The 18,804-nt window shown below is 41.1% G+C and overlaps 1 protein-coding gene and 1 pseudogene across 2 annotated transcripts in view; one reads left to right on the top strand and one right to left on the bottom strand.

Annotated features, from left to right (window-relative positions):
- The window catches only part of LOC100367066 (uncharacterized), a 114,892-nt gene that overhangs the window by 41,390 nt on the left and 54,698 nt on the right, over positions 1 to 18,804 (top strand). For both annotated transcript variants that reach the window (XM_085508655.1, XM_085508656.1), the window contains exons 7-11: positions 6,772 to 6,870; positions 8,791 to 8,889; positions 12,123 to 12,221; positions 15,455 to 15,553; positions 17,446 to 17,544. In XM_085508655.1, coding sequence (XP_085364781.1) covers positions 6,772 to 6,870; positions 8,791 to 8,889; positions 12,123 to 12,221; positions 15,455 to 15,553; positions 17,446 to 17,544 — 495 coding nt within the window. The remainder of the gene's footprint in view (positions 1 to 6,771; positions 6,871 to 8,790; positions 8,890 to 12,122; positions 12,222 to 15,454; positions 15,554 to 17,445; positions 17,545 to 18,804) is intronic.
- On the bottom strand, positions 531 to 4,479 carry LOC102800610 (uncharacterized; annotated as a pseudogene).

The raw sequence follows: 18,804 nt of genomic DNA on the forward strand, positions 1-18,804 counted from the left end.
CAGGATCCTGGGTGACATGTGTGCATATGAGCGTGCATAACCCATATGGAAATTAGTATATGGTAGGATGCTCCAGCCCAAGGGGCATATGAAATATGCGCGGCTTGGGGAGCAGGGTCCTGGGTGACATGTGAGTAATGCTAGGATGCTCCAGCCAAAGGGGCATATGATATATGCGCGGCTTGGGGAGCGGGGTCCTGGGTGACATGTGCGCATGAACGACCCATGTGGTAGTGGTTAGATGTAGGAATGACAAAAATAAGCGAACATACTGAATATTACAAATTGACTCCAATACCCTGTAAATGCCGGATGCTGTACATGATGCAATAGTATAGTCTGAAAACTGTAAATATTGGATGCTGTAACATGATGCAATAGAAAGGTTCTGACAGATGCTGAACATGAGGAAATAGAAAAGTACAGAATACTGTAAATGTCGGATGCTGTACATGATTTAATAAAAATGTTCTGAATACTGAATATTGGATGCGGTGAACGTTCTCAATTCTGTAAATGTCAGATGCTATTTACAATGTTGCCATTTTATGAAAGGCATGTTGTAGGAGGCTCTCTGGTGTTCTGGTGTAGGTACGATAACAGTTGCTGGACCATCTGCCAAATGTTTGGATGAGGTGATCAGGAATGTGAGCACTTGCTGCAGTGGTAGCTGCTCCGATGCGGAAGGAGTGTCCTGCAAACAAATGCGGTTGTAGTCCAATCCTTGCGAGCAATATACGGAGAGACTCTGTGAAGATACGACGATTAAGGGGTGTTAGTTCCGGAAGCAGAAACAGTGGTTCGGTTGCAAGGGGAAACATCTTATGCCGCACGGATAAAAATTGCTGCAGCGTTGTAACTGGACAAAAAGGCGTGCCTGTTGGGAAAAGCCGCAAGCCGAAATAAGGACCAAATACCCCCTGACGGAGTAGGTTGCACAAACGTTGGAGTATATCTACCGTTATGGGCAAACGTGGTCGGGTTTCATTTCCTTGGAGACATAGAATTCCTCGTCGAAGAGGTGACTGACCTTGTAGAGTAAGCAGTGGATTAGGGTAGCCACCTAATATGTAGTAATTCCGTATGCCTGCCAGATATACCTTAATAGTGGTGTATTTAAGATGCAAGTTCGTAGCGCAATGCGTCACAAAATATATCAGGATGTCTTCTGAGATACGGGGATGCGAAGTTGACTGCCCTGGGATTTCTGACAAAGCTGTGAAACGTAACCATGCGCGTACTCCTGTTGAATATGATCCAATTGTACGTGCACTGAGAGCCGCTCTTTGGAAGGTGACCAGCGCTTGGTTCAGCTGAACATTACTTCGGAGGGAATCAGGCACGGGGATTTGTCTGCGAGTGGAGCCACTTCCCGAAAACGTTGTATCTGGAAACGAGACAAAGAATCAGCAATTGTGTTAAGCTTCCCAGGGATATGTTGAGCTTGAAACATGAAACTGTGGGATGCTGCCATGATTACTAGTCGTCGCATTAGCTTCATAATGACAGGTGACTTAGAGCGGCATTTATTGATAATGTGAACGGTCGCCATGTTGTCACAATTGAACATAATTCGCCTACGTCCCCAAAAATGACCCCATAACACTGATGCTACCACGATTGGGTACAGTTCTTGAAATGCGATGGACAGTGCTGGATCAGAGTCAAGGGTAAGTCTGTGCTGCCAGCGTTCGTTAAACCAATGAACGCAAAAATAACCGCCTGCCCTATGCCGCTGGCATCCGTGAATAGCTGCATATTCGATGCTAGGGTTGTTTCGGCCTCCAGAAACATAGAAACACCATTCTAATTAGAGAGGAGTTGGTGCCACATCAGCAGGTCTTGTTTACTTTCTGGCGATAATGTCACATGGTAGTTTAAACTCTTCACTCCCTTGAAAATTTCAATTAAGCGTGAAATAAATGTCCGGCCTGGAATGACCACCCTGCATGCGAAATTCAGGTGTCCCAGGAGGCTTAGTAATTCTCGCTTTGTGCAGGATTTACGAGCAAGGAATGAAGCAACCAAATTAAGCATCCTATTAAAGCGAACCTAAATGCGGCCTTAATTTATAGTTGTGTATATTCTAAACTGTATTCGAAATAATATTGCAGTGGTTTAATTTTGTTTTAATTATAATTGTAGCTTGGATTGGCATTTGAAGTGCTTGCAATCAAACACCATGGAGGCCATTCATGGAGGGGAATAAATAACGAACGAACATATTTAACATCCGGGTATTTTTCAAAGCTATGACGTTTTAGTATCTGATCACATTCGTATACGCCATTGTACATAGCCGTTCATGCTGCCAAGCATTGTGTACTACCAGTATAAACTCGACTTTTATATGCACAATGTGCTTTTTAAAACTTGGGTTAGAGCCTTATGCGTTTGAACCACAGTATTCTGAGAGTGAAAGCCCAATTGCGTTAAAGTACCGTACTTCCCCGATCGTAAGTCCCTCTCGAGTATGAAGCCCATCCCTATATTTTTACTCCGTATTTATGGAGTTGAGAGCATTCACGATTATAACATGCGTGTAAAAGGTGTGTTTCATTTCATAATAATTGTGAATGGCATGGTAGTTTGTTTCATGCTTTTAGTTTTATGAGAAAACTCGCATTAATTTCAGAGTGCGTGGCGAACGTACACAACGTGGTTCGCATGCTTTCTATTCTGTCATTTACTCAGGATGAACATCGATGTTGCAATTCTGGAGTAATCTCTATTTCTTTGAGTTGTAGCTTTCGAAAAGCCAAAAATGTGATCGTTAAGTCGTGTACCTGGTTATTGGGCATGGTTTACTTTGAGACTGTCATGAAAGGCCTAGGGTTTGAACGATGAGACATGTTGGTGACCGAGAAAGATGTTTAAATTCTTCCTCCACACTTAGTTTACCCACGGTTACTATTAACCGTCATTTATATTTCGGAAATTGCGAATCGCCAGTTTTTATGGAAAAAAATCATCGTTTTTTCGTTGCAATCAGTGCTACAGATCGCATTTTAACAGTGCGGTAATTCACTTCCGCATTGCGTTAAAAAATCATCTTCAATAATCGGAAAATTTCATCATTACGACACATCATTTTGATTGGTTAATGAAAGACATGACCTGTTATGTCGAAGGAAGTTGTTCCAGGTCAAATCGTGCTGAAAAACCTCATGGTGGAAAATTGCTTTGCGTCGAGAGTTTGTGTACGATCGAAAACATACCAAAACGAAGATAATGATAAATGCCTTCGCCACTGTTTCCTCACAGACCCTACCCATTATTTCACCGTAAATTCAGATGGCATGTAAATCGTATTGTAATAAAATGTGTGTGTTTTTTATGAACATGTTTGTTTCTTCATTGTAAAGTGTCGTTCAAATCAATGACGCATTTTTTTCCAAAAATAAGTATTATTTTCCCGAGCCCGGCGTGGTGAACGAATAACTTTTTTTGGATAATTTTTCGTTGTTTACAAGATGGTTACAGTGTTTAACCCCAAAACAAAATCATGTTTTCTGAGTTGGTCCTTGAGTACAAGCTCATCCCTTACTTTTCCATTACGTGTTCATGCCTCCGGGCTTATGATCAGGAAAGTACAGTATACTGTGAAGATTCAGATCAGTCCAGTGTGAGTGATGAGAGTATATCGTCGACGATGCCCCTTGTTCGGATGATAGTTTTATTTCAAATTACATGGAAGTCTGTGAACAATCTGCTTGGTGTTCCTGTGACACTTGTCCCATGATTTGCCAGTGCAGCCCCGTGAATACATGGACGAAAATGTTTCCACCACCACCCTACGAACTCAAGATTGCATACTCCAGCATCTAAACTAAATTAAATAATTTGCACGCCGCACAGTGCAGTACTGGAAACAGCATTTATTAGACAGTTAGACAAAAAACAAAACAAAATGCCTGTCTCGATCAATCGCACATCCATAATGTTTGTATGTTGATACGCTTGTAAATAACATTAACGTAAAAGTCGAAACAACCGAGACTAGAAGTCAATTCACCAGTCCAGCCAACTATGGCTCCCTAAGTTGCTTATATTTAATCAGATACTATTTCGTCATCATGCTTTGTTACCTTACCTGTTTATACCTCATGAGGGCGTTTTTTTATGGCAAGATGGCGCAAACGGAAGTCCTTCGCAGGTTTATGGTTTCTCATATTTAAATCATCATAACTCTGAAGATAATCATTTTTTTTAATTTTTTTTTTCAAATTTATAATTAATATACATAACTTGATAAATACAAACACCAAAATAGGCTCTATTTAGTTCCCCTTTAAGTTTGTCCTCTGGTAGGAGTGCCTCCATAGCAAGAGTATCAAGTTCAATCCCCAGATATTCTAAACATGTGGTTGCACCCACTGTTTTATGTGGTGCAATAGGGATATTTAGGCGACGGAACAACAGAGTCAGTAGAGCCATTGTATGATCGGCATCAAATGATGGTGGGTCAACTGTTAGAAAATCATCCAGTAAATGAAAGATAGTGTTAATGCCATATATGTGGTGAGCAATCCAGGAGACAGCAGTAGACAGGTGGTCGAAGATCTTTGGACTAGAGCGTGTCCCGAATGCCAGGCGAACAAAGAAGTAAAATTGACTATCCCACTGGATACCATACAGATGCCATAAAGAAGGATGGATTGGGATAAGTTTAAAAGCATCAGTGATGTCGGTTTTGCACAATGGCTAAAATTGCATCATGAATTTTCACGTAAGAGAGTGAAAACTGTTCTTTGACGATTTGGTCATTTATACTGGGAGTATCTGCATTATCATGGTGTAGTCCACGATTAAATGTTTCTTGTCAGAGTATTTCTTTTCTGCCACACCAATAGGACTACAACGATAATTGGCAAAGGGTGGTGAAGAAAAGGGGCCAATCAAATATCCTTTTTTGACTTCTGATGCAATTTTTTCTGTAACAACTTCTGGTTGTTTGCTAGCAGATAGCAAATTACGGCAAATTAAGGTAGATAAAGGTGGGTTATTAATCCCAGTGTCAAAGCCTTCCTGTAAGCCTGAAATAAGGTAGTTCACAAATGCTGAGTCTGGATGGGTTGATAACTGCTGACTAAGAATATCAATGTTAATTGGAGTGGAGGCTTTCTTAGGAAGTCAGGCTCTGCTTTGCTGACCTGTAGGAGCACATTTCCCTTGACTAAAGTTGTGGTCAGATGAATGGCAATTATGGCATAAATGAGAAAAGACACAATTGCTCTTTTTGCAGCCGAAAGGTGCATTAAAGTTGTTGCAAATTTCCTTTCCTTGGTAGAAAACACGTTTTCGGCCGGATCTGTCATGGGATGCCGAGGCTGATGTATTGCTAGGGGTATATAAATTAGGCTTCCTGGTGGTTGAGGCAAGCTGAGTGCACACTTCGGTTGCATGAGCGACACTACTGCACAGATTGCATGTATTTGCACGAAGCACTGAGAATATAGAACAGTATAGCATTGTATCTCGACGAGACCAATCCACTTTAATGTTGTGGTTGAGAAGCAATGCTGCAGCTCTGGCAGAAAAAACACGATGATACTCGTAAAACGCCAGTCCGTTATAACGTTTTGACATGTCCACTATGTCATGTTCATATGCATCTAATTCCCATCGTCGCTCTGGGTAGACATCGGACATAACATTTTTGTATACCGAAAATGCCAGAATGAATTCCTGAATCGTAAGTGAACGAGATAACCTATTATCTTGCAAGGGTTTTAAAGTAAATGCCTCATCGCCGATGACTATGTGGCGTTGACCGTCGGTGTAACTGTAGCCTGGTACTAAGAGACATGCTAGATTTATGTCCTTACCTGCGATAATATCGCGTCGAACGAAAGGAGAAACCAGTTCTATGTGTGACAGATTTTCGGAAGGAGTCCCACGCGAGCGCGGCAAGTTGTTCTCAAAAGTAGCACTAGCATCGACAGCCTGGGAGCCGCCATCTTGAAAGTGTTCAACGGAATTGTTGTGGTGTGACGTCATTGCTTGATTGTCGATCTCTGACCTCTGGACGTTTTGCAGTTGAACCGTGCGGGTCAGGTTAGTGATCGACGATTGTAACTCCTTAAACATAGCCATTGTAACGAGTCCGTCTTGACTCTGGGTTGGCAAATTTATCGCAAATGAAGTGCTTGCAGTTGGTACTTGGTCGTCCTCAACTTGCTGTGGAACCAACGTGTCCCGTTGTGCTGGTAGCGAGATCGTAGTTCCTGTAATTTCCACATTCCTTGTTTCGGCAGCGAGTTGATCCAAAGAATTACGAGTTGCTGCTCTAGTCACTGGTCTAATGTAAGGCTGGACACGGGGCTGAGTAGATTTATTTGCACGTCCACGCCTAGCTGGCGTTGTAGATTAAGTAGTGTTCTCGAACAAAGAAAGAAATGGACGTAATTGACGATAATGCACTGTGCACTGTAACGTGATAAAAAACTGAATGAATGAGTGGTAACAATAGAGACAAAAGAAATTTAGGTGACGCTAAGTGTCGTGTGCAAGTGAGAACTGATTGGCTGCCAAATTAAATTAAGCGCTTAATTAAACAGGGTTGCAAAGACTAACTAGGGGGTGCTAAGCAAAACCTCCTAGCAGTGAGCTCAGTGTCCTTACAAAATATATCTGTGACAACACAGATCTCACTTAAATTCATGCTTTGGTGTCAATTGCATATTGTGTATTAAATGAATCATGTCAGACCTGCTTGTATGGTCTGAAAGTTTACTGACACTGTATTTGTGTCATATATATTTGTTTCAGTTCAACAAAACTCCACTTCACTATGCAGTAGAAAAAGGTGATCATGAATCAGTTCAGATATTGATATCAGCAGGGGCTAATGTAGACGCAGTTGATAAGGTAATTTATAGTATCTTTTTGCTTAATATACACAATTCAAACACAAGCATTTTAATAACAGTGTCTCAATCTCATCCACGTAACAGTAACAACTTCTGGTTGTTTGCGAGCAGATAGCAAATTACGGCAAATTAAGGTAGATAAAGGTGGGTTATTAATCCCAGTGTCGAAGCCTTCCTGTAAGCCTGAAATAAGGTAGTTCACAAATGCTGAGTCTGGATGGGTTGATAACTGCTGACTAAGAATATCAATGTTAATTGGAGTGGAGGCTTTCTTAGGAAGTCAGGCTCTGCTTTGCTGACCTGTAGGAGCACATTTCCCTTAACTAAAGTAGTGGTCAGATGAATGGCAATTATGGCATAAATGAGAAAAGACACAATTGCTCTTTTTGCAGCCGAAAGGTGCATTAAAGTTGTTGCAAATTTCCTTTCCTTGGTAGAAAACACGTTTTCGGCCGGATCTGTCATGGGATGCGGAGGCTGATGTATTGCTAGGGGTATATAAATTAGGCTTCCTGGTGGTTGAGGCAAGCTGAGTGCACACTTCGGTTGCATGAGCGACACTACTGCACAGATTGCATGTATTTGCACGAAGCACTGAGAATATAGAACAGTATAGCATTGTATCTCGACGAGACCAATCCACTTTAATGTTGTGGTTGAGAAGCAATGCTGCAGCTCTGGCAGAAAAAACACGATGATACTCGTAAAACGCCAGTCCGTTATAACGTTTTGACATGTCCACTATGTCATGTTCATATGCATCTAATTCCCATCGTCGCTCTGGGTAGACATCGGACATAACATTTTTGTACACCGAAAATGCCAGAATGAATTCCTGAATCGTAAGTGAACGAGATAACCTATTATCTTGCAAGGGTTTTAAAGTAAATGCCTCATCGCCGATGACTATGTGGCGTTGACCGTCGGTGTAACTGTAGCCTGGTACTAAGTGTCATGCTAGATTTATGTCCTTACCTGTGATAATATCGCGTCGAACGGAAGGAGAAACCAGTTCTATGTGTGACAGATTTTCGGAAGGAGTCCCACGCGAGCGCGGCAAGTTGTTCTCAAAAGTAGCACTAGCATCGACAGCCTGGGAGCCGCCATCTTGAAAGTGTTCTATGGAATTGTTGTGGTGTGACGTCATTGCTTGATTGTCGATCTCTGACCTCTGGACGTTTTGCAGTTGAACCGTGCGGGTCAGGTTAGCGATTGACGATTGTAACTCCTTAAACATAGCCATTGTAACGAGTCCGTCTTGACTCTGGGTTGGCAAATTTATCGCAAATGAAGTGCTTGCAGTTGGTACTTGGTCGTCCTCAACTTGCTGTGGAACCAACGTGTCCCGTTGTGCTGGTAGCGAGATCGTAGTTCCTGTAATTTCCACATTCCTTGTTTCGGCAGCGAGTTGATCCAAAGAATTACGAGTTGCTGCTCTAGTCACTGGTCTAATGTAAGGCTGGACACGGGGCTGAGTAGATTTATTTGCACGTCCACGCCTAGCTGGCGTTGTAGATTAAGTAGTGTTCTCGAACAAAGAAAGAAATGGACGTAATTGACGATAATGCACTGTGCACTGTAACGTGATAAAAAACTGAATGAATGAGTGGTAACAATAGAGACAAAAGAAATTTAGGTGACGCTAAGTGTCGTGTGCAAGTGAGAACTGATTGGCTGCCAAATTAAATTAAGCGCTTAATTAAACAGGGTTGCAAAGACTAACTAGGGGGTGCTAAGCAAAACCTCCTAGCAGTGAGCTCAGTGTCCTTACAAAATATATCTGTGACAACACAGATCTCACTTAAATTCATGCTTTGGTGTCAATTGCATATTGTGTATTAAATGAATCATGTCAGACCTGCTTGTATGGTCTGAAAGTTTACTGACACTGTATTTGTGTCATATATATTTGTTTCAGTACAACAAAACTCCACTTCACTATGCAGTAGAAAAAGGTGATCATGAATCAGTTCAGATATTGATATCAGCAGGGGCTAATGTAGACGCAGTTGATAAGGTAATTTATAGTATCTTTTTGCTTAATATACACAATTCAAACACAAACATTTTAATAACAGTGTCTCAATCTCATCCACGTAACAGTAACAACTTCTGGTTGTTTGCGAGCAGATAGCAAATTACGGCAAATTAAGGTAGATAAAGGTGGGTTATTAATCCCAGTGTCGAAGCCTTCCTGTAAGCCTGAAATAAGGTAGTTCACAAATGCTGAGTCTGGATGGGTTGATAACTGCTGACTAAGAATATCAATGTTAATTGGAGTGGAGGCTTTCTTAGGAAGTCAGGCTCTGCTTTGCTGACCTGTAGGAGCACATTTCCCTTAACTAAAGTAGTGGTCAGATGAATGGCAATTATGGCATAAATGAGAAAAGACACAATTGCTCTTTTTGCAGCCGAAAGGTGCATTAAAGTTGTTGCAAATTTCCTTTCCTTGGTAGAAAACACGTTTTCGGCCGGATCTGTCATGGGATGCCGAGGCTGATGTATTGCTAGGGCAGTGTTCTCCACAAGGGGTTTTAGGTGGGCGGCCCGCCCATCAAGTTGTACGGCCGCCTGGTAACTCTCAACACCCGCCCACCAACGTACATCCAGCTGAAATTATTTGTAAAAAGCTTGCATTGTTCTTCCCAAGCCTAAACAAAAGAGTAGTTGCCCAACCCTTTATTTTGCTATTGTTCCATGAGTACAAACCTAAACAATGACCACTGGAAGTCTGCAAGCAGTTATCGAGTGTATTCATGGCAATGTGTCAATCACCTGAATTCATTGTCGCCCGACATTGTTGCCACTTATTGCTCACGATACACAACTACAGTGGTTTCAATTTACAGCTGTATTTTTAATAATCGTCTTCCGATCACGAAAGAAAGAAGTAAATAGAAACGAAATGTATATGCACAGAAAATAAACAAATATATTAGCAGATTGCGTGTAAACTCGAACAAAAATTAAAATTCTAGCCGTATTTACAATGTTCGCTCGATTTTCATCACGAAAACAGCATGGAGAAGGCAAACTGGTGACCTTTTGGCCTACCGCATTCAACGACCGTCGGCCACCCACCGTTGTTGGCGCTGTAACGATTTAGTATCTAAGTTGCATAGGGGAACAACGCATTCTGGGTGTTCGTGTACTGAATTCGGAAAGCGGTAATAAACATCAAACATGGCTGCCGGATTAGTTTACCGCGAGTATTTGTAATTGAATAAAATTTTAGTTAACTTTTCCACGTACTTTTTTCAATTTATCCATTTTTTATGCTTAAATTTCGAGAACATAGCAGATTCTTTTATTTTACCGATTGCTAGCAATTTTTCTTGAATTCCCAAAACAACGTGTGAAAACGCAACGTATCGTGACCGTACATGCGTAAATGCCGCCTGTCGGCACGGGTGAGTACTGATGCCACAAATAAAAAATGTTATGAGTTTTATTTTGACAAATCGTTCGTTTGGGCGTTGGGGACAAATCACCTTGTATATTTTCTACATTAATGTTTTGTACTTGTTCTTGGTTACTCGAATTGCATTTCATGAACGCAGAATAATTTGCAAATGTATAAATCACCGATTTCAAACTGTTTGCATTTCGTAAATATTAATAGTGACCAATCTGTTTGTATTTTAAAAAATTGTAACATGTTTCAATTAAATTAAAAAGAGAATAGTAAATAACTTAGTGTGTATTGCAGTTCATGACATAAATGCTAGAATGCTGTATATAAATGATATGCAAATTAATATGCAAATTTATGCTAATTAGGCCGCCCACCAGCTATTTTAGATTGTGGAGAACACTGTAGGGGTATATAAATTAGGCTTCCTGGTGGTTGAGGCAAGCTGAGTGCACACTTCGGTTGCATGAGCGACACTACTGCACAGATTGCATGTATTTGCACGAAGCACTGAGAATATAGAACAGTATAGCATTGTATCTCGACGAGACCAATCCACTTTAATGTTGTGGTTGAGAAGCAATGCTGCAGCTCTGGCAGAAAAAACACGATGATACTCGTAAAACGCCAGTCCGTTATAATGTTTTGACATGTCCACTATGTCATGTTCATATGCATCTAATTCCCATCGTCGCTCTGGGTAGACATCGGACATAACATTTTTGTACACCGAAAATGCCAGAATGAATTCCTGAATCGTAAGTGAACGAGATAACCTATTATCTTGCAAGGGTTTTAAAGTAAATGCCTCATCGCCGATGACTATGTGGCGTTGACCGTCGGTGTAACTGTAGCCTGGTACTAAGAGACATGCTAGATTTATGTCCTTACCTGTGATAATATCGCGTCGAACGGAAGGAGAAACCAGTTCTATGTGTGACAGATTTTCGGAAGGAGTCCCACGCGAGCGCGGCAAGTTGTTCTCAAAAGTAGCACTAGCATCGACAGCCTGGGAGCCGCCATCTTGAAAGTGTTCAACGGAATTGTTGTGGTGTGACCTCATTGCTTGATTGTCGATCTCTGACCTCTGGACGTTTTGCAGTTGAACCGTGCGGGTCAGGTTAGCGATCGACGATTGTAACTCCTTGAACATAGCCATTGTAACGAGTCCGTCTTGACTCTGGGTTGGCAAATTTATCGCAAATGAAGTGCTTGCAGTTGGTACTTGGCCGTCCTCAACTTGCTGTGGAACCAACGTGTCCCGTTGTGCTGGTAGCGAGATCGTAGTTCCTGTAATTTCCACATTCCTTGTTTCGGCAGCGAGTTGATCCAAAGAATTACGAGTTGCTGCTCTAGTCACTGGTCTAATGTAAGGCTGGACACGGGGCTGAGTAGATTTATTTGCACGTCCACGCCTAGCTGGCGTTGTAGATTAAGTAGTGTTCTCGAACAAAGAATGAAATGGACGTAATTGACGATAATGCACTGTGCACTGTAACGTGATAAAAAACTGAATGAATGAGTGGTAACAATAGAGACAAATTAAAGAAATTTAGGTGACGCTAAGTGTCGTGTGCAAGTGAGAACTGATTGGCTGCCAAATTAAATTAAGCGCTTAATTAAACAGGGTTGCAAAGACTAACTAGGGGGTGCTAAGCAAAACCTCCTAGCAGTGAGCTCAGTGTCCTTACAAAATATATCTGTGACAACACAGATCTCACTTAAATTCATGCTTTGGTGTCAATTGCATATTGTGTATTAAATGAATCATGTCAGACCTGCTTGTATGGTCTGAAAGTTTACTGACACTGTATTTGTGTCATATATATTTGTTTCAGTACAACAAGACTCCACTTCACTATGCAGTAGAAAAAGGTGATCATGAATCAGTTCAGATATTGATATCAGCAGGTGCTAATGTAGACGCAGTTGATGAGGTAATTTATAGTATCTGTTTGCTCAATATACACAATTCAAACACAAACATTTTAATAACAGTGTCTCAATCTCATCCACGTAACAGTAACAACTTCTGGTTGTTTGCGAGCAGATAGCAAATTACGGCAAATTAAGGTAGATAAAGGTGGGTTATTAATCCCAGTGTCAAAGCCTTCCTGTAAGCCTGAAATAAGGTAGTTCACAAATGCTGAGTCTGGATGGGTTGATAACTGCTGACTAAGAATATCAATGTTAATTGGAGTGGAGGCTTTCTTAGGAAGTCAGGCTCTGCTTTGCTGACCTGTAGGAGCACATTTCCCTTAACTAAAGTTGTGGTCAGATGAATGGCAATTATGGCATAAATGAGAAAAGACACAATTGCTCTTTTTGCAGCCGAAAGGTGCATTAAAGTTGTTGCAAATTTCCTTTCCTTGGTAGAAAACACGTTTTCGGCCGGATCTGTCATGGGATGCCGAGGCTGATGTATTGCTAGGGCAGTGTTCTCCACAAGGGGTTTTAGGTGGGCGGCCCGCCCATCAAGTTGTACGGCCGCCTGGTAACTCTCAACACCCGCCCACCAACGTACATCCAGCTGAAATTATTTGTAAAAAGCTTGCATTGTTCTTCCCAAGCCTAAACAAAAGAGTAGTTGCCCAACCCTTTATTTTGCTATTGTTCCATGAGTACAAACCTAAACAATGACCACTGGAAGTCTGCAAGCAGTTATCGAGTGTATTCATGGCAATGTGTCAATCACCTGAATTCATTGTCGCCCGACATTGTTGCCACTTATTGCTCACGATACACACCTACAGTGGTTTCAATTTACAGCTGTATTTTTAATAATCGTCTTCCGATCACGAAAGAAAGATGTAAATAGAAACGAAATGTATATGCACAGAAAATAAACAAATATATTAGCAGATTGCGTGTAAACTCGAACAAAAATTAAAATTCTAGCCGTATTTACAATGTTCGCTCGATTTTCATCACGAAAACAGCATGGAGAAGGCAAACTGGTGACCTTTTGGCCTACCGCATTCAACGACCGTCGGCCACCCACCGTTGTTGGCGCTGTAACGATTTAGTATCTAAGTTGCATAGGGGAACAACGCATTCTGGGTGTTCGTGTACTGAATTCGGAAAGCGGTAATAAACATCAAACATGGCTGCCGGATTAGTTTACCGCGAGTATTTGTAATTGAATAAAATTTTAGTTAACTTTTCCACGTACTTTTTTCAATTTATCCATTTTTTATGCTTAAATTTCGAGAACATAGCAGATTCTTTTATTTTACCGATTGCTAGCAATTTTTCTTGAATTCCCAAAACAACGTGTGAAAACGCAACGTATCGTGACCGTACATGCGTAAATGCCGCCTGTCGGCACGGGTGAGTACTGATGCCACAAATAAAAAATGTTATGAGTTTTATTTTGACAAATCGTTCGTTTGGGCGTTGGGGACAAATCACCTTGTATATTTTCTACATTAATGTTTTGTACTTGTTCTTGGTTACTCGAATTGCATTTCATGAACGCAGAATAATTTGCGAATGTATAAATCACCGATTTCAAACTGTTTGCATTTCGTAAATATTAATAGTGACCAATCTGTTTGTATTTTAAAAAATTGTAACATGTTTCAATTAAATTAAAAAGAGAATAGTAAATAACTTAGTGTGTATTGCAGTTCATGACATAAATGCTAGAATGCTGTATATAAATGATATGCAAATTAATATGCAAATTTATGCTAATTAGGCCGCCCACCAGCTATTTTAGATTGTGGAGAACACTGTAGGGGTATATAAATTAGGCTTCCTGGTGGTTGAGGCAAGCTGAGTGCACACTTCGGTTGCATGAGCGACACTACTGCACAGATTGCATGTATTTGCACGAAGCACTGAGAATATAGAACAGTATAGCATTGTATCTCGACGAGACCAATCCACTTTAATGTTGTGGTTGAGAAGCAATGCTGCAGCTCTGGCAGAAAAAACGCGATGATACTCGTAAAACGCCAGTCCGTTATAACGTTTTGACATGTCCACTATGTCATGTTCATATGCATCTAATTCCCATCGTCGCTCTGGGTAGACATCGGACATAACATTTTTGTACACCGAAAATGCCAGAATGAATTCCTGAATCGTAAGTGAACGAGATAACCTATTATCTTGCAAGGGTTTTAAAGTAAATGCCTCATCGCCGATGACTATGTGGCGTTGACCGTCGGTGTAACTGTAGCCTGGTACTAAGAGACATGCTAGATTTATGTCCTTACCTGTGATAATATCGCGTCGAACGGAAGGAGAAACCAGTTCTATGTGTGACAGATTTTCGGAAGGAGTCCCACGCGAGCGCGGCAAGTTGTTCTCAAAAGTAGCACTAGCATCGACAGCCTGGGAGCCGCCATCTTGAAAGTGTTCAACGGAATTGTTGTGGTGTGACCTCATTGCTTGATTGTCGATCTCTGACCTCTGGACGTTTTGCAGTTGAACCGTGCGGGTCAGGTTAGCGATCGACGATTGTAACTCCTTAAACATAGCCATTGTAACGAGTCCGTCTTGACTCTGGGTTGGCAAATTTATCGCAAATGAAGTGCTTGCAGTTGGTACTTGGCCGTCCTCAACTTGCTGTGGAACCAACGTGTCCCGTTGTGCTGGTAGCGAGATCGTAGTTCCTGTAATTTCCACATTCCTTGTTTCGGCAGCGAGTTGATCCAAAGAATTACGAGTTGCTGCTCTAGTCACTGGTCTAATGTAAGGCTGGACACGGGGCTGAGTAGATTTATTTGCACGTCCACGCCTAGCTGGCGTTGTAGATTAAGTAGTGTTCTCGAACAAAGAATGAAATGGACGTAATTGACGATAATGCACTGTGCACTGTAACGTGATAAAAAACTGAATGAATGAGTGGTAACAATAGAGACAAATTAAAGAAATTTAGGTGACGCTAAGTGTCGTGTGCAAGTGAGAACTGATTGGCTGCCAAATTAAATTAAGCGCTTAATTAAACAGGGTTGCAAAGACTAACTAGGGGGTGCTAAGCAAAACCTCCTAGCAGTGAGCTCAGTGTCCTTACAAAATATATCTGTGACAACACAGATCTCACTTAAATTCATGCTTTGGTGTCAATTGCATATTGTGTATTAAATGAATCATGTCAGACCTGCTTGTATGGTCTGAAAGTTTACTGACACTGTATTTGTGTCATATATATTTGTTTCAGTACAACAAGACTCCACTTCACTATGCAGTAGAAAAAGGTGATCATGAATCAGTTCAGATATTGATATCAGCAGGTGCTAATGTAGACGCAGTTGATGAGGTAATTTATAGTATCTGTTTGCTCAATATACACAATTCAAACACAAACATTTTAATAACAGTGTCTCAATCTCATCCACGTAACAGTAACAACTTCTGGTTGTTTGCGAGCAGATAGCAAATTACGGCAAATTAAGGTAGATAAAGGTGGGTTATTAATCCCAGTGTCAAAGCCTTCCTGTAAGCCTGAAATAAGGTAGTTCACAAATGCTGAGTCTGGATGGGTTGATAACTGCTGACTAAGAATATCAATGTTAATTGGAGTGGAGGCTTTCTTAGGAAGTCAGGCTCTGCTTTGCTGACCCTTAGAAGCACATTTCCCTTAACTAAAGTTGTGGTCAGATGAATGGCAATTATGGCATAAATGAGAAAAGACACAATTGCTCTTTTTGCAGCCGAAAGGTGCATTAAAGTTGTTGCAAATTTCCTTTCCTTGGTAGAAAACACGTTTTCGGCCGGATCTGTCATGGGATGCCGAGGCTGATGTATTGCTAGGGGTATATAAATTAGGCTTCCTGGTGGTTGAGGCAAGCTGAGTGCACACTTCGGTTGCATGAGCGACACTACTGCACAGATTGCATGTATTTGCACGAAGCACTGAGAATATAGAACAGTATAGCATTGTATCTCGACGAGACCAATCCACTTTAATGTTGTGGTTGAGAAGCATTGCTGCAGCTCTGGCAGAAAAAACACGATGATACTCGTAAAACGCCAGTCCGTTATAACGTTTTGACATGTCCACTATGTCATGTTCATATGCATCTAATTCCCATCGTCGCTCTGGGTAGACATCGGACATAACATTTTTGTACACCGAAAATGCCAGAATGAATTCCTGAATCGTAAGTGAACGAGATAACCTATTATCTTGCAAGGGTTTTAAAGTAAATGCCTCATCGCCGATGACTATGTGGCGTTGACCGTCGGTGTAACTGTAGCCTGGTACTAAGAGACATGCTAGATTTATGTCCTTACCTGCGATAATATCGCGTCGAACGGAAGGAGAAACCAGTTCTATGTGTGACAGATTTTCGGAAGGAGTCCCATGCGAGCGCGGCAAGTTGTTCTCACAAGTAGCACTAGCATCGACAGCCTGGGAGCCGCCATCTTGAAAGTGTTCAACGGAATTGTTGTGGTGTGACGTCATTGCTTGATTGTCGATCTCTGACCTCTGGACGTTTTGCAGTTGAACCGTGCGGGTCAGGTTAGCGATCGACGATTGTAACTCCTTAAACATAGCCATTGTAACGAGTCCGTCTTGACTCTGGGTTGGCAAATTTATCGGCCGTCCTCAACTTGCTGTGGAACCAACGTGTCCCGTTGTGCTGGTAGCGAGATCGTAGTTCCTGTAATTTCCACATTCCTTGTTTCGGCAGCGAGTTGATCCAAAGAATTACGAGTTGCTGCTCTAGTCACTGGTCTAATGTAAGGCTGGACACGGGGCTGAGTAGATTTATTTGCACGTCCACGCCTAGCTGGCGTTGTAGATTAAGTAGTGTTCTCGAACAAAGAAAGAAATGGACGTAATTGACGATAATGCACTGTGCACTGTAACGTGATAAAAAACTGAATGAATGAGTGGTAACAATAGAGACAAAAGAAATTTAGGTGACGCTAAGTGTCGTGTGCAAGTGAGAACTGATTGGCTGCCAAATTAAATTAAGCGCTTAATTAAACAGGGTTGCAAAGACTAACTAGGGGGTGCTAAGCAAAACCTCCTAGCAGTGAGCTCAGTGTCCTTACAAAATATATCTGTGACAACACAGATCTCACTTAAATTCATGGTTTGGTGTCAATTGCATATTGTGTATTAAATGAATCATGTCAGACCTGCTTGTATGGTCTGAAAGTTTACTGACACTGTATTTGTGTCATATATATTTGTTTCAGTACAACAAGACTCCACTTCACTATGCAGTAGAAAAAGGTGATCATGAATCAGTTCAGATATTGATATCAGCAGGGGCTAATGTAGACATAGTTGATGAGGTAATTTATAGTATCTGTTTGCTCAATATACACAATTCAAACACAAACATTTTAATAACAGTGTCTCAATCTCATCCACGTAACAGTAACAACTTCTGGTTGTTTGCGAGCAGATAGCAAATTACGGCAAATTAAGGTAGATAAAGGTGGGTTATTAATCCCAGTGTCGAAGCCTTCCTGTAAGCCTGAAATAAGGTAGTTCACAAATGCTGAGTCTGGATGGGTTGATAACTGCTGACTAAGAATATCAATGTTAATTGGAGTGGAGGCTTTCTTAGGAAGTCAGGCTCTGCTTTGCTGACCTGTAGGAGCACATTTCCCTTAACTAAAGTAGTGGTCAGATGAATGGCAATTATGGCATAAATGAGAAAAGACACAATTGCTCTTTTTGCAGCCGAAAGGTGCATTAACGTAGCGAGAAGGTTTTGTGACATTTTTATATAAAACATTCTCTGTCTGTTGTCTCGTTCAGAACAGAAATTTAGGTTATATATATCAAAAGACTAAGTATAGAGGTGCAAGTTCCCACAAACTGGACAGACATTGTTTACATAATTATCACGTGACATCCAAAATGGCGAACCTTGTAAAAATGACTAAGTCCGCGTTTGCGAGAGCACACTGCGGAATTTCCTGGTGAAATTTACGTCATGCATTGTCCGTAATCAAGTCCATTGAAATGCGTCTCCGATAATCAAAAGACCTATTATTCCGACTTCTATGCAGGTTTGTTTTTTTGTCCCCAAATTATTTCATACTTGGCACCTTTAACAGACTATTATTCTGTGACAAAGCATTTTCTTTAAAAACCCAGACATATTTCGCACCATCATTATCTTTTGAACGATAACTGCGAGTTTGAATGTCCTAGTCCGAACACACTTGATTTGGCGGCGGTCCCAATGAGTCGTTCTCGATCAAAACTTCAACTCGAGAAAAACGAGAAAAACAGTTTTGGTTAATAAAACACTGTAGATTTGCTGCATTATTATAAATATACACTAAAAATGGCCAAACATATTAACCACTGATATCATAGAACTCATAAAGAGTGTCAGATAATGAATAATTTCAAGCTCGAGCGTGAAAAATGAAGAAAACTGCTGGCATTTGAGTCCGTACTCCAGGAACGTTCAGGTTTTCCATTGTTATGCAAACGAACAACGAGGGATAATCCTCTGACAAACATTACTGTCCCACTGTACACGCTGACAGTTTACAAACAAGCTAATCCTTCAAGTGTCTCTGATAAGACATCTA

The sequence above is a fragment of the Saccoglossus kowalevskii genome, chromosome 15 (assembly GCF_978046115.1).
Source record: "Saccoglossus kowalevskii chromosome 15, keSacKowa6.1, whole genome shotgun sequence".
In the NCBI taxonomy this organism is placed as follows: Eukaryota; Metazoa; Hemichordata; class Enteropneusta; family Harrimaniidae; genus Saccoglossus; species Saccoglossus kowalevskii.